This window comes from Passer domesticus, chromosome 2, assembly GCF_036417665.1.
Source record: "Passer domesticus isolate bPasDom1 chromosome 2, bPasDom1.hap1, whole genome shotgun sequence".
NCBI classification, from domain to species: Eukaryota; Metazoa; Chordata; class Aves; order Passeriformes; family Passeridae; genus Passer; species Passer domesticus.
This window is the reverse complement of record NC_087475.1, coordinates 79,991,551-80,007,880: the sequence shown is the minus strand read 5'-3', so window position 1 is coordinate 80,007,880 and position 16,330 is coordinate 79,991,551. Positions and strand designations below refer to the sequence as shown.

The 16,330-nt window shown below is 38.4% G+C and overlaps 1 protein-coding gene across 8 annotated transcripts in view; it reads left to right on the top strand.

The window, feature by feature from the left end:
- The window catches only part of CEP295 (centrosomal protein 295), a 43,866-nt gene that overhangs the window by 5,746 nt on the left and 21,790 nt on the right, over positions 1–16,330 (top strand). For 6 of the 8 annotated variants that reach the window (XM_064409515.1, XM_064409519.1, XM_064409512.1 and 3 more), the window contains 11 exons: positions 4,415–4,528; positions 5,417–5,557; positions 6,617–6,800; positions 8,578–8,769; positions 9,484–9,540; positions 9,626–9,850; positions 11,108–11,238; positions 12,736–12,948; positions 13,938–14,029; positions 14,161–15,217; positions 16,153–16,324. In XM_064409515.1, coding sequence (XP_064265585.1) covers positions 4,415–4,528; positions 5,417–5,557; positions 6,617–6,800; positions 8,578–8,769; positions 9,484–9,540; positions 9,626–9,850; positions 11,108–11,238; positions 12,736–12,948; positions 13,938–14,029; positions 14,161–15,217; positions 16,153–16,324 — 2,578 coding nt within the window. The remainder of the gene's footprint in view (positions 1–4,414; positions 4,529–5,416; positions 5,558–6,616; positions 6,801–8,577; positions 8,770–9,483; positions 9,541–9,625; positions 9,851–11,107; positions 11,239–12,735; positions 12,949–13,937; positions 14,030–14,160; positions 15,218–16,152; positions 16,325–16,330) is intronic. The other 2 variants (XM_064409518.1, XM_064409516.1) reach the window with 1 other exon arrangement.

Genomic DNA, 16,330 nt, shown 5'->3' with positions numbered 1-16,330 from the left:
TGAGGCTTTACAATGATCTCTCTCAGCATGTACATTACATGCCTCCTCAGCCTGCTGTCATACTGATGCAGTTAGCGGCATTTTGTTTAGTTCTGTAATAATTCTGTCTTCTTAGCTGTGGGGCAGCTTTGTTGGGTTTTTTTTTTTCTTCCTTCAATTTCTTTTTCTTGTAGGGGGTACTAAATAAAGGGGAAACTCTTTGATTTTCATAGGAAGCCATCACCCAAGTCTGCAGGGGAGGCTGCAGCTTTTTGAGGTGTGGCTTTGTACCCCATTCATGCTGCTTTGATTTCATAGAGCTTGTGTATACATTCAGAATTTCCTGTATGACTGCAGATCTAAACTGCAGAAAGAGCACTACATACATTTTTACTTTGGAGTTAACTAATAGAACTTCATGAATGCAGAGTTGAAATTGCCTCTCATGTGGTGTTGTGCCCTTTTAGACCTTTGGGTTCAGGGATGTTCATACTACTGACAATAAAAGAAAGGGTTGAGGTCTGCTAGCCCCTCTCAGAGCCTGTGAAGCTTTCAAAACTTATCCGAGCACATTGTGTACAGGTTAGAGTGCAGGATGATAGGGTTTGATGTTGTATCTGGAAAAACTGAGTAAGATTTGACCCTCCCAGTTTTAAAAATGATTAGAAGGAGTACCCATGGCCTTTCATTAGTACAAGTTTCTCTCTAGATCTTTTCGTTGGCTGCCCAAAAGTTCTCATATTGTGTAAGGTGTATATGAGTGAAGATTAAAACAAGTGGTTTAAGGGAGTGGTAAAGTTTGGGGTTATATCTGGTGAAGTATATGCTGTATTGAAATTTAGTACATCTGGAATAAGGTCCTGTCTGGTACAGCTCAGGTAAATTCACACACCCTTTCACGCTGCTCTTACCCTCTCTGTTGTGCCACAGAGTGTGTTCCTGGTGTGTCTGGTGTTGATCAGATGAAGTCTGTATCAGTCCAAACTTTCACTCTATTTCCTGGGTTTCAGGTGCTTCTGTTGCTCAGTTTGGCATTTCCAGGAAAGCATGAGGTGCTGTGGCTTTGCTTTGCAGTTTAGAATGGGTCTTATGTCACATTTTATTTAACCCTTCCCCATAGATAGTCACTGCAGTTAATTTCCATAGCAACTAAAATGACACAGTACTTAATATGTAATATTTTTATTTAATACTTTTATCTAGCAACATCAATAATGCATCTTCTTTTCCATTTTATAAACAGAATTTTCTCCTCATTCTTTAGTGTTTTGTCACCAGGGGAAGCAGGAAGGCTTTGTTTCCAAGTTCTGGTGAAACCAGAATTGCATATACAGTTGTGTTGGATGATATGTGTGGGTCAGTGCTCTATTTAAGTACTGCTCCTTTCCAAAAATTAATGCATTTCCATCCCTTAGCAAGTGTCCTTTACTCACCTTTTCAACAAATGTGATTTGTAACTCACATTTAGCAGAGTTTCCAGACATCTGGATTTTCTAAAGTATGTGGGTTTTGTTTCTGTTATGAAGTTCTTGTTGTGATAATGGCAGATTGAATCAGTAATTTTGCAGACATGTTGAGGAAAAGAGATTGCTCTGTTTCCATATAGCATAGCTTGTCAATTTGTTCCATTTAAAGACTAGCTGAGTAAGCCTTTTTTTCTGGTTTTCATAGCTGTATAGATTTTAATACTCTTGTTGTAGACCTGTGGCTGGGAGGGCACAGGGCTAAGAATAAAGTTATTTTCTTCAAAGAGTTATTGGGTGCCATGTACTTAATGGGGGAAAATGTTAAGTAATTGAAAGGTTGAGAGATTTTTATTCCTGTTTCTGCTTCAAGAGAGAGAAAACAAAAGAATATTGACTGTCAGCTGGGGGAAGGTAAATCTATGGCTTCATCTTGCAAATGTGTTACTCAAAAGGCACTGAATTTAAATTGTTTCACTTTAAATCCTGTGAATTACAGCAAATTACAGGGTCATCGGAGTAAGTTGCGTGTTTTTTTGAATGTTTGCATAAGGAGCTTATTAAATGCAGCTATAATCATAATCTGATGCTCTGTTGCAATAACAATTGACTATAATTTCATAAAAAGGAGCTAGGGCATTGTTGTTCATGGCATGATTACTTAGAGTTTAAGAAACATTCTCCAAAGATACTCCTGTTACTGTGATTTTACCCAGTTAGAAAATAAGTATTTTTACTTTAATGTTATAACCCATTTTGGTTCTCAGAATTATGGATTTTAGAAGTTGAGGCCATATTTAGTTAGACCACATGAAAAGTTACTTAATTGAAGTTAAACTGTAAACACCATCTTATTGAAAAATGCTGCAGAATTCTTGGAAGCTTACTTTTTCTTACCTGATCTATTAGATTTTTGGAAACAATGGAAACAATACCTAAAAAGCATTACTATACTCTGCTTGAGTATTCATAGCATTTGTAGAGCTGGGGTCATGAGTTTCTTGTTGGGTTTTTTCTCCCGTTCCATAATACTTTGCTGCTCCAGTTTTGTGAGATTTTAGTATAGAATTACTTGCTTTTTGAAGGAAGGAAAAAAAAAAGAGGAGTTACAAAACCATGATAGAAGTATGGTATTTTTTTCAGCCTAAATTGCTTTTGGCACTAATTGAAAAATTGCAGCCTCCAACATAATTCTCATATCTCCACAGCTTCTGAATAAAATTCTGGAGGTTTGATTGATTATATGTAATTAATAATTATTTCTTATTGGTTTGTTAATTTTAAATTTTTTTAATAATTCAGAAGAGATGTTTAATTGTACATTCTGAAAGTAACCCAGTATGGAGCAAGCACTGGTAATCTGGCTCATGAGGTTTAGGCCTGGGACTTGTCTGTTTTTATAGCTATAATCAGTATCTGCAAGTGTTGATCTGTTACAATTACTATGATTTTTATTGATTACAAAATTCAGCATATTGTTTAAGGACCATAAAATAAGTTACTGAAGTTCTGTTGGTAAAGCTAAAAGTAGTTTTACTAGTTTTGTGTCCCTTATGACAAGAAAAACATTGAGGTGCTGGAGTGTGTCCAGAGAAGGGCAATGGAGTTGGGGAAGGGTCTGGAGCACAAGTCTGAATAGGAGTGGCTGAGGGAGCTGGGGGTGTTTAGCCTGGAGAAAAGGAGCCTCAGGGAAGCCTTGTCACTCTCCACAAGTGCCTGAAAGGAGATTATAACCAGGCAAGGGTTGGTCTCTTCATCAGGTAGCAAGTCAAGACAAGAGGAAATAGCCTCACATTGCACCAGGGGAAGTTTAGACTGGATATTAGAAAAAATTCTTCGCTGTCTTGTCAGTCACTGGAACAGGCTGCTTGGGGAAGTGGTGGAGTCACCGTTCCTGGAGTTATGTAAAGGATGTGAGTTGGGGCACTCAGGAACTTGGACTTGGCAGTACTGGGTTAATGGCTGGACTTGATAAAAGTTTTCTCCAATATAAATAATTCTACTATTCTTTGATTTTCATTTAAAGACTTTACTTTCTACAGTCTTCATAAAATAGTAATAGTCAATCCTGAAATTTTGTATGCCTCATTTTATGCAGAGATAAGTTTAAGATATTCCTGAGACTTAATGCTGCTCTTTGTGTGTGTGCATTTCTTTATGGCCATGTTAGTTTTAGAGCATGCAAGCTGTGAATCTTTCCAGTTTAGCTAATGTGGATAAGAACACCTTTTTAGGAGAAGGTTGAGGGCAGAGGAAGCTGAGAGAAAATTAATGGAGGAGATGTTAAGTACAAAGACAGGTCCTACAGGATATTGGATAACCTAACCTGGCTACTTTGCTACTGAGAACATGAGGCTAAGAGGGAGGGTCTGATGGCTTATTGTTCAAATTTCCAGAAAAGAGGTGAAATGTATTAGTGTACCCAAAACTTCTAAAAAAACACAGCAACCTAGCATTCTGTGAACAGACACTTTTCAGTGAAGTTACAGAAAGTGCTCTTTTCTCTGGTCAACTAATAAATTGGACGTAATGGCTCTGAGTCTCCTAAAGCAAGTCTGTACTTGACACGTGTTGCTTTGCTGTTGGGTATAATTATTTTGTGAGTCTGTGGCTGCACTGCTCTGAGGTGAATGTGACAGCTGTTGTAAGTGGGATTTGTATTAATGCATTAAACTCAAGTGCTTTTAAATTAGTGCTTTTGAAGCATGACACTGATGAGCATAAATTTCTGTGCAGGGATTTGCCTAAGACAATTAGATGCTCTCCATTATTAAAGCCCTCTAGATCTGCCTTGTGCTGATGTGGTTTATTAATTATTACATGTATATTATGTTTTAAACACTATTTTCAGGACAGAATTTGGTGGGGTTGCTTTCTTTAAATAATAATTCAGCTATACAGATCACTTCTGTTTAGTTGCTTTGATGGACATAATGTTCTTGATACAGCTGTAGTTTTACTTTTCTTCCTAGAGTTTTGAAGTGAAAAAGATCCTTGGGATGAAGCCCTGTGGTGCTGGCAACTTTTCTGTTACACGTTACCATATTGCTGAAGCTTTGGTGGACAGAGAAGTGGATGGAGAGCAGGTGATTAACTCCAAGTGTTTGCGCTACAGTCTTACACACGTCTTTCTTTACATTGCATACATTGTCTGGATATCAGCTGTTGGATTTTCTAGAAGCTGCTTAAAGATATGAACTTGTATAAAGCAGCTTACACTACTTACTGAAGAGAATCTCTCAGATGGGCAGCCTCGTAAAGCCTGTTACATGCTCAGTCACTTAGAGGATCACAGCTGGCAGTCCCTTGTGAACAGGCTATTTTACTGGAAGGTGAGATCACAAGACTGTGATCAAACACCCAAACTGGGAGACTTGTGGCTCATGCTGAATTGATAGCTGCAGTTGCCCTGCTTTTCTCTCATCCCCTCTTTTCAGTAATGTGCTCCCAGACTTGTCTTGTATTTGCCTTGCTTATTTGGAATGATTTTTTTTTTCCTAAGTATATTTTTATGTTAGATACAGATTTTTCTTCCTTGAAAGTTACAGATTGTTTCTGGTTTCACAAATGAGATGAAAGATACATCAGAGATTTTTTTCCCTTGTTTAAAGCAAAATTACGAGGATAGAAGTACTCAATCTGTAATGTTGACCATATCATTCATTTTACCATGTATTGTAGAAAAAATAACCACTCTGTGATAACAAATAAGTCATATAAATTATTGTCTCTGGTACAGCTTGAAACTGGAACACTTTATCATCTTAACTTACAAAATATATAGCAATGATTTTTTTCCAAAGGTAAAAATTTATTTTGCTCCTGCTTGCAGGATAGACATTCAAGCATGTTCATATGGCATTGTATGTCTTTTTTTTAAGTGCTTTTGCTGCAGAATTATTCATTTATTTATTGTTACATATACTTTAAACTATCAAAGAACTTTGTGGACTAAACTACTGATTGATTGCCAGCCAGATGCTCATTTAGCTGCTGAAGAAGAAGGGAGACGTTTGGAGGAACTACACAGGGAAGCAGAGAGGGAAAGAAGAAAGCAGCTTGAAAAGGCACATATTAGAGGAAGTCATGCCTTGAAGAAGATCCAATTGGCCAAGGTAGGCAAAGCAGTTATGCCTGTTTTTAATGTCAGAACCACCACTGTTAAGTAAGTTGTAGGTAGGTGATTAATGAAGGAATTAAACTTACAGGAGGGAGATTGATGGACTAAATAAAGTTTGCAGAATGTCTTTGAAAAAAAACCTCAAAATCTGTTGGCTTGTTTTGGCATCTAGAAGGAGTGAACAGCCTATTAATTTTTGTTATCTGAATGTTTGACCAGCTATTAACCAATCGGTAATAGTCAAGCAAAACTTTTTAAATAGGTTCTGCTTTTCTACATTAACTGTAGTTGGAGTTGGTGATTCTAAACTTCAGGGGAAAATATTACTGCTAAGGAGGTAATAAGGTTTTTATTATTTTTGTAAACTTTCCTAAGTTTTGACTCAAAGACTGACACTCTGTTCGTGTGCAAGTCTGGCAATGTTGAAATAGTTTCCTTTAAGAAACAAAAATTAAACTACTGAGAAAAGTCTTTGTACTGAGATCTGCACTCAAAACATTTCTGTGGTCTGATAGCTTCACATGTATTTTTGTTGGCTAGAAAAAGAAAAGTTTGCTTTTTATCAGCTGGGATATGATTGGCCCTGAATGAGTAACCAAACTGAAATGGGAATCTCTGGAAATATTACTGGTGCTCCTGAAAGTAACAGAAAAAAACACACACATATACTCAGTGTGCCAAAGAGTATTTAGTTTGCATCTTAAAAAGAAGCAACTGCTGAATTATACACTAACAAGAGTCACTTGGCAAAAGAAATTACTCATTTACCTTCTAAAACAGGAAGTTTAATTATCTTGAGGGAAGTTGGCCTGCAGGTGTGGAATCTGATCCTTAGTTTAACATCAGATCTCCTAGGTAGTGTTGATGACTCCTGTGTCTAAAGGGCTGATATGGCCTTCTCCTGAGGAAGCACTTTGTCCCTAGAATAAGATTAACTTTGAACATTAACCAAACATCGTGGTAACCAAATGGAAGCATTTTGTGTCAGTCTTGATATGTGGCTGTCTGAATGTGAACGCTGAAGGTTTGTGTTATCCTTTCTTTATTCTTGAAGGACAGGGAAAGACTCCTGGAAGAACTGGAGCAAATGCACGCTCAGGATCGGATGCGCAGGAGACAGGGTGTTGCACAGATGCCACCTCAGCTTTCAGTGCCACCATACAAACGCATGGAAATAAAAGAAGAATGGCAGAGAGAGCTGGAGTCTGCATTTGAAGAAATGTGCAGTGAAGACAGGAGTAAGTTCTTTGTTGGAGGTTGCTGAATCTGGTACCCAGTAAAGAAGAGGCTGCTGCAGCTGCCTCTTCTGGGCGCAGCCGGTAGCGAGGCTGTGTGTGTATTCATAGTTGGCATGCACACAAACAGCCTTCCAGGGCACATCCATGCAGCTGGCCATGCAGGCCAGCAGGAAAAACACAACACTCACATTAGATACAAACAGCACAAATGGCCTCCTTCTGTTTACTGCTCTGGCTGATCAACATGAAAGCCTTTTGTGGGATACATGTCTGTAATGTGATCCCTCCAGCAGTTTAACTTAGACACTCAGTCTATCCAGGAGTTGTCCCCTGTATCCCAGGTCTCTATCTGCTACACTACAGATCCTCCTCAGGTCTTAGACACCCAGTCTAGTGTCCAGTGATTCATGCTGGAGCCTGGAGCCTACCTCTCATACTCATGTATGTACTCAAATGCACATGTGCTCAAATATGTGCTGTGGCTCACTTTACGCACTTACCTGGCAGCTGGCTCTTGATCCTTAGTCTTCCCAGTTCTGGCTGCTGGGCACGTGAACCCCTAAGATCTGCTGCTCCACTCCAGTTGTTACTGCACAGACCCAGCTGGGCATGTGAGTGTATGCACAGACATGCACATCCTATGGATTCCTGTGGGAACTGACCTTATGTACTCAGTCTACCCATTAGCTGACCCTGGATCCTCTTGTAGTCTTAGAGGTGCACACACATGTGCTGGCAGGTTTCTTAGGATCCCTTCCTCCTCTGCAGCTGGTTTGAATGCTTGAATCTCCTTATCCCTCTACTAGACAGCTTGTAGGTCCCCTGGCTTCTGCAGTACCCAGCCCAGGCTTACAGCTGCCTGATGTGTAGCTCCTAAGCCTCTTACCATTCTTGCTAGCTAGTCTGGGTTGTGATTTGCTAGCCACTGCATGCTGATAGTCATGCCCACCTGAATGCACTCATTATGGCCTCTGCAGCTGGCAATGCTCTAGACACAGGTGCACCTGTGGCTGCTGGTCCCTGTTCCAGTTACTGGCCCTTGCATATATGTGTACACACATGCCTGCAAAACACAGCATTCCTCACATAGAAAAACAGCTACAAGTGGAATTTAGTGAGAAAACAGAGCAGACTGTCTGGTACAGTGCATGGCCAGACAAGTGGACTGACTGTCTCATTTTATCTCACTGTTTTTACACTTTTATCTCATAGTTATTCTGCCCTGACTAACTCTATCCTTTCCTTTCCCTGCCTTGGGTTCCTCCCCTAAGTATATGTAACAAGCATAAAATTTCAAGGTCATGTTCCCCTATGTCCCACATCCCTTGTAGGCAGTAACCCCCTCAGTCAATAAGGTGATCATGAGGGAATTCCTGTTGTGCAGTCTTCTGGAATTTCACACCTGGACTGTGCCACTCTCCCGTGGCAGCCTTGTGAACAGCCAGGTCAGGGTATGTCTTTTCCCCAGTGATGGTATTTGGATCATGTGTAATTTTTCTTGTGAGCTGCTTTTGGTGTAAAGCTGAGCCTTTCATCACATCAACTTTTATTTTGATAAACATAGCATATTCTAGTGGAAACTGCTGTGGAGGTTTTGAATGAATAGATGGTTATAGATCTAAACAGTTTTGAATCTTGTCTTTTGGCAGGAAAAAAAAAGCTGGATTAAAATTGTTGTGAAATAACCTATGGGGATTTGTGTGTGACTGTAGTCTTGCAATGTTGTTTGATTTGTATTCCAAATGGTCATTTTATTTCATTGTGCTCTTTTAATTAGACATGAAAGGAGACCTGATTCTGCAGTTTGAGCCACAACCTTTGCCAGCCCCTTCTGACAGAGCTCAAGATAATGATCTTGATATCTCCTTAGAGCATGAATCTGCTTGTGACACTCAACCAGAGCTTCCTTGTGATACTCAACAAGAATCAGGACATGTGATAGACGAGGAGGTCCCTAATGAACCAGAAAGTAAAACTTCTAAACTGCATATTTAAATTAAACCTTTTCATTTTATATTAGAAAATATTAGTCTAGTATATCAAATAAGTTTTAGTAATAAGTAAAATGCCTTAAGTAGTAAGATATAATTCAGTATCATTTGGTTTATGTTTAGCATACAGGACAATACCCTAATGATTATTCATTTAAAAATGAAGATGTGTCTTCTTTTTCTGATATGCGTCAGTTCATTAGTATGTTGAGAATAATTTTCAGTTGTAAGAACTACACTGTTAGTAGCCATAATTATTCCTGTGTACTTAGTATAAATTATGGATTGATGCTGATGTGTGAACTTAGGATTTTGAGATATTTCAAAGCTGAAGCTTTATAGTCTGCTTATCGTGTGTCTTTTATGTTCAGATTTGTGGTTGAGCTGCTGCATATTGTGAGTAGGCTGGAATGGATGCACGAGTGTGTCCTCTTTGCCTGTGGCATGTCCAGGCTTGTGTGATGTGAGCCAGAAGTGTCTCCATGAGCTTTGCTGCTTGGCTGAGCACTATTGCATCCCTTGGGTGGCACAGTCTGGTGTTTGGTCTGTGGTGCATTGTGTTGATAGAAAGCAGAGGGCAGGTATGGGGATAGTATTGCATATTTCTGCTACAGATTGGCTATAAAACACTGCATCCAGCTTAGTCCTTCTTTCATAGCCTGGAGAGGCAAATTACTGCTTTTCTCTTGCAGGTAAGAGAAAATTTTGCCAAGATTTTAAAAATACACCTAAGCTATTTGTCCAACTCTGTAAGCAATAAAAAAAAATAGAGTTTTTTTTTTGATACGAAGATATTCATTACCCAAAACTCTTAACAGTATCTATTCTTTATAGGGCATGAAGAAGGAGAAACTTGCCAACCTCGATCAAAACTTGCCTTAAAGAAATTGTTGAACAAAATTAGAAGCCAAAAAGAGGAGTGGACATCAAAAAGTGAGAAAGAGAGTCAAAGTGAATTTGAAACTATTGAATCAGGCACAATTGCTAGTGAAAAGAGACCATTATGTGATGTAGAACTTAACAAGGAGCAGCAGAAAAATACAGTGTCTGAAGCCAAAGGTACATACTTGCATCAAAGTTTGTTGTGTAGGAGCAAAAAGACTTGTATGGGGGGACTGTGACAGTGACTATGACAAAACTGTTTAATGAGCTTTCAGTGTTAAATATTTTGTCGCATTGAATGAAAGTACAGTTTCCTATCTGTGCCCACAAAGCATTGTGGATTTATTGAAACCACAAATAGGAGAGGTTTTTTGCTCTTATGTCCAACTTGTCTGTTAAGATCTTGAAGAGAACAGTGTCCAAAATACCTTTCTCTTTTAAATCTCACTTAAATTGTTGTCACACTTGGTATTGCTGTACTTCAATAGGTGTTTGCCTCCAGGCATGGAATTGTCAGTGCAGGAGTCAGCATTGAAGTTCTGTACCTGTTGAACTGGAAAAGCTGCTTTCTTTGGAGATTCACAGCTATAAATGCCCAAGACAAGCATAAGCTGATGAGTGGAGGTTTTTTTCTGCTTTTAGACACCATTCTGAAAAACCTTTTTGTAAAATTGGAATTTATAGCAGTTAGACACTGCAATTTGTTTGATACCCACATCATCTTGGGGTTACTTCCCATGTCTGTCCTTGGTGCCCTTCTGGTTAGGCTAATGCTGAATAGATGATCTTTTATGTTGAGTGGGATTTCTGAAGTTTTCAAGTGATCAAGTTGTGGCATGTGGTTTTGTGTTTTTTGCTTTTGGGTTATTTGTTTTCATAAGGTGCTTGTTTTTTAAACAAGATAAAGTGATTTAGTTCCATCATGTACATGGCTATGCCAACATAATGCCTGGGGATTGGAGAGTGCAGCATGAGTGAAACCATGCCTTGGGGAAAGTGTGCTGCTATTTGAAGCTAACAGTACAGGATTAAGACTTGATGTTTGTGCAATAGCCAAATGTTAGATCATTTGCCCAGTACTGCCAGTGTTAGACCAACTTTGTTCCAAGAGGTTAATGTGTGGCTTTTGATTCTTCAGGATGATCTTGCTCTTGGCCTCCCAAGTAATATTAGAAGTAATTTTCAGACCCATTGAAGCTGGGATATTACTGTGTATTCAAGAAAGACACACAAAAAAGGGCTATTAAAGACTTAAATAATATAAAAAACTGATTTTCCAGCTTATGGAGACAGGCAGAGTAGTGGGATATAGATCTTTTCAAGAGCAGCTTATGCACTTTGTTTAGAGGTATTGGGAAACTGTAAAGCAAGATGTAAAGAAGATCCAAGGTTCGCTCTGACTGCAATTACAGCTAAATAACATGTATATTTTAGACTCTATGAAAATGTTGGAAAATACCGTGGCAGATGAGAAGTCAGTTCCAATCCATCCTCAAGAACAAGCAGTTAAAATCAGAATGGAAAAGGCAGCTAAAATCAGAATGGAAGAGGAGAGACAGAAGTGGGTAAGTGTGTTTGTATTTATTCTTACCTCAGTTGTGGTGTAAAAAAAAGATTTACACAAGATTTAAAAATATTTCAGGTTATACAGCAGCTGTAGGCACTTTTAACATTTGAACTTTTACTATAACATTTTCTATACTTCTCAAAAGTGATGAAGATGTAGCTGGAATTTAGTATAGAGTGGAAACCCCCAGTATCTTCAAATCTAACAAGTGCTGTAGGCAGGGGTAGTCATGGTTAAATGAAAATCCCAGTTGTAAATTAATACCTTTGTTTTGTAAAGGGAGGGTATAGTCAGCAATACATAACTCTGAAAACTTTATTTACCCTGTGTAATAATGTAGGAAAGTCTGGGGGATTGTCTTTAGAGTGACATGAAAAGCATGCAAACCTTAAGTAATTTTTTTTCAGTTATCTAGAAAGCAAATGCAGAAAGTTTTTTGTGTCTCTAGCAATGCTATATTTATTGTATTTAGAAAATAATACCTTTATGCATTATTTCATTATGTCAATTGTGTATTGTGTTTCATTGTATTTTAATTTTTGTTGTATCCCTAGAGACCGACCAGCTGTTATGTGTTGGTTTACCAATTAAAAAACAAAAAGTTGAATTTTGGGTCTATGTGCAGCCTTCAATTGTAGAGTTTAAGTTCAGAAATCAAGGAAATAAAAATTTGCCAAAATAGTAATATTTTAAAAAAACCAACAAGTAACAGATCCTTTGTGAAAGTGTGGCTACTTTCTTTAGCTTTCATTTCCTCCTGCTTTGCACCTGGCCAGGTGTACATAGTTCTGTGTCCACATTAACAGGTCCAGCATTTTCTCAGGTTGCTTTTCCTGACATCCCCACTCAGCCTGTTATTAAAGGCTGTTGTTCACTTCATCTTTGCCAGTACTTGCAAGTTTTTCTTTGCTTCCACTCTAAAAGAACATATGCTGTTGCTAGGTGTGGATCTAAGTGAATTGTGGCTGATAGGTGTATGGAAAGAGAACAAAAATAAACAGAGTACTTCAGAGGTTTATGGAGTGCTCTCAAAGTGGTTATACATTAGCTATTTCAGAAGCTTTTGTAAAGCTTGAATTAATGTTTAGATGTGCTGGAGTCTGATGAAAAACTGAGTAAAATGCAAAATAGATTTTTCTTTAATTTTATGAGTAAGGTAACTTTAGGAGAAGGACTTCTTTTGCAGTCTTTGGAAAATGATAACATATCTTGAATGGATTCTGATTTTATCCATTTTATTAATTTGAGAACAGATAATAATGCAATAGTAAATGGACTCAGGGATTGTTAGAAATATTGAGCCAGTAAAACAAAGGTATTCCTGTAGACTTTGGAACTACTTTTAAAGGCATGTTACAATTTGGAAATACCTGTCACCAGCAACAGAATTTCTTCTGTAATTTGGAACAAAAGTTTGTGTGTGATGGTGTGTGTGAGCAGTCTGGTTTCTTTGTCATTCGGTTCTATAGATTCCCCCTCATTTTTCTTTTGATAGAATGAGGAAATAGAGAAACAGAAACAGGAGCAGCTGGCCTTGATTAAAAAAATTGAGGAAGAGAAAGCTCTTTTGGAGGCTGATTATCTGAAGATCCAAATGCAAACGTGTTTGGAGCAGGCTAAGAAAAAAAAGGAAGAGGAAGAGCAAAGTCAGCTTGTGCAATGCCACAGTCTCCATTCCACAGATCAGCAGAACCAAATGGAACATGAGGTGAATAATTACAGAAAATTGTGTGTAGGTTATTATTTACTATTATAATAAAAATAAAGAATGCCATTTACCAGTTTTGAACTATATCAATTAAGATTTTTTTATTTTTTAGGCTGTGAGTTAGAAATTTGTATGTATTAAAGCTTCTTTTTTCTAATGTATAAGCTTCTGGTTTTTAACTAAGAGGGTGGTTGGGCACTGGAACAGCTCCCAGAGAAGTGGTCCCAGCACCAAGCTTCTCTTGAGTTCAAGAGAGTTTGGACAATGCTCTCAGATACATGCTGTGACTCTTGGGGATGGTCCTGCGCAAAGTCCAGGAACTGGACTTTGATGACCTTGTGGGTCCCTTTCAACTCGGATATTGTGTGATTTTGTGATTTGTGGCTTTTGCTGTTGTATTGTCTCTCTATGGTTCAAGGGGAAGCCTTGATAATAATACCTGTTAGTAAAACTGGTTATAGTCACATAATGATTGTGCATATAGTCATAACCTTTTTCAAGAAGGTAAAAAAATCATAGTGGGAGAAAAAAGACAAAAATCTGCCTCTTTGTTTAAATCTCAAACAGCTGCTTAAAGAAGATAAATTTATGGAGGATGTTGAAGGAAAGTAATCTTTTTATATATTAAAAAAATCTTGCTTCATTTGCACAACCGGTTCTCTTTTGAGAGCGTGATTGCCTTGGAAATGCAGCTACATTGGCTCATTGCTCCCTGAGTTTGCAGAGTATATTTACCTCTTCAGGCTGAGCTGCTGTAAGCACCATTGATTTTGATGGTTTGTGCAGAGAGGCTGTAGCTGTGGGCCATCTGTTCTAGAATCTCCTTTAGCTTCGTTGCCTCAGGCTGAAATCTCACACACTTCAAACATGGTGGTACCCAGCAGCTCCTGTAAACTTAGTGCAAGAGCATACAGCTTAAGGTTGATGCCATAATAGTTTTCTGTGAGTTAGCTGTATATGTGCAATTAAAATTATTTTATTTTGATTAGACTGGAAATGTATCAGAAACCAGGAGTCCAGGAGAAGACAGTCACAGACAGATGATACGTAATTTTCAACAACGCCTTCTGCAGCAAAAAAGGTAAGTGTCTTTATGAATGTAAAGTGTCTTTATGGAATGCCTGTTCAAAGTAATTTGAATTGCCTTGATTACTGAAATTGCTGTTTCTTTTTGCACTGCTTTGAAAAGATTCTTGTTTTCGTTCTGTTCAGGTTGCACAAACAAACCATTGAAGAAGCTAGAAAGAATCTACAGGAGTATCAGAATACACTGAGGCAAAGGTACTTGTCTGCTTCTGAAATACCTCTGAGCACAAGGGAAACAAAACCCATTAATGTAGAGCCTGTCTCAGAGCCACCCCTGCAGAAGCAAGGAGCACAGCCAACGCAGTACCAGGCATCAGAACAAGTTCATGTGCAGTCATTACCCGTGTTTTCAGGAGGAGTGGGTACGTTGGAAAAACCATCTTCGCAGAAGCAGCAAGAGCAAGTGCATAATATTTGTCCTGGAAAATCAGTGCAGTTTTCAGAAGCATCAGAATTGAAGCATGGAGGGTTTCACTTGCCCTGTGACTGTTCTTCACAGGAACAAGTGGGAATATTTGAAACTGCCAATAATCACATCAGAGAACTATTCCAGTCATGTTTACCATCAGGGTCAGTCAGGAAGGAAGTGACTGCAATAAGAACACAACCAGAAGCACACCAACAACACTTTAGATTTGTGTTGCCTGCAGAAAGTTCCTCTGAGTCTTCAGAAACAGTACACTCTAAAGAGTTACTTCAGAAGATATCTAACTATCCAAACAAGACAGAAGCTGAAGAACAGCATCCATTTAAGACATCCCTCATGCCAGCTACAAAGAGATCAGCCTTGGCTGATGCTTTAGCCTATCAGCAGGGATCTCTAGAGAGCAGCAGCAAAATGAGCCCTGATCAACCTCTCAAGCTTTCTGAACCCACAATTCTAGTGCATGAAGAATCTAAAGCCCAGGGAGTTGAGGAATTCTCAGTATCAAAAGCAGGAGATGCATCTTGGTTAAATTATTCTGGTATACTGAGCTTAAGGGACAGAGTGTTGGCCTCATCAGAAAGCATCCAAGCTCAGCAAAAGTATTTGAAAGAATTGCAAGAGCAGCTAGATGCACAAAGAGAAGCTCTTCTTTCTAAACAGAGAATACAAGAAAAACTACTTTTACAGAAGCAAGATAAATTGAAGGAACAGATGCAGAGACAGCAAGAGGCTTTGAAAGAACTTCTAAACAAGCAGGTAAGCTTTAGATACACTTTGCATGGGTAATCATCAGTAGGTGATCAAACCTACAAGTCAATGCTACCCCATGGAGTGTTGATAGTTTTAGGTGATTTCCCATAATGAAAATTTTAATTAGGACTTGTGATTTGTAGTCAGTGCTTTTCCTCTGTAAACCTCCAAGAGCAGTTTTAGTAAGTGTAACAGAAATACTGTGAAGGTCTGTGCTTGGCTTCTGAACATAATGCCTATTGAAATTATTGTCTGAAATACCTTTAGGTAGAGTAGTCTTCATACCTGTAAATGCACCTCTATGTGTAAAGCAGCCCTTATATTAAAAATATACATAAGTAATACCTGAAAGGATATCATAAGCATCTTGAATAGATCATTTTTAAAGCTTGTCTTTTTGTGTGAAATTGGTTTGGTTGCTGCAGTCTTTAGTTGTAATTTGCTTGTTTCTCAGTAACAGAAGAAAAATCCAAGTTTATTTGCGAGCTTATAAAGAGCCTCCTTTTGCCTCTTCTTGTGTTTTTGGTTTTTTTCTTTAACAGAAGCCATCTTAGAAGAATAACTGTTCCCTGTAATTCCTGTCTTTTGATTTTGCAGTTTCCAAGCAGCTAAAATTCTTGAATTCAGGAGCTGAAAAACGAAAAGTGACTTTTCGGGAATTGTTCTTGTTAAAAATGATGAGTGCTCTGATCTAATCTCACAAAGGCCTTGAAAATGTAACTAATTGTGTTTTAGCACATGACGTTTGTAGAGCTCAGTAAAATACCTCCATGTCCAAATGTTTTGGTGAGCTAAGCAGATCTGTCTGGTATCCTGCATAATTGAAGTACTTTCTCAATGTGCTCAATATTGTCCTGCATGGAATACACACAAGAGAAAATGCTCTTTTGATAGATGAGTATAAATACAATCTCATATTAAACTGCTTCCCCCCTTCTCAGGTGAGACATACGTGCCCAAATGAAAAAATGACAGAGGCACAAAAGCCTGTCAGGATTAACGGAACTGACTTCTTCCAAGTCTCAGAAAACTACCAGCAAGAGAATTGTGGCAGGAATAAATTTCATGGGAGTGAAACAATTTCACGGTGCATTGGCCCAGTTGAGCAAACTGGTAAGG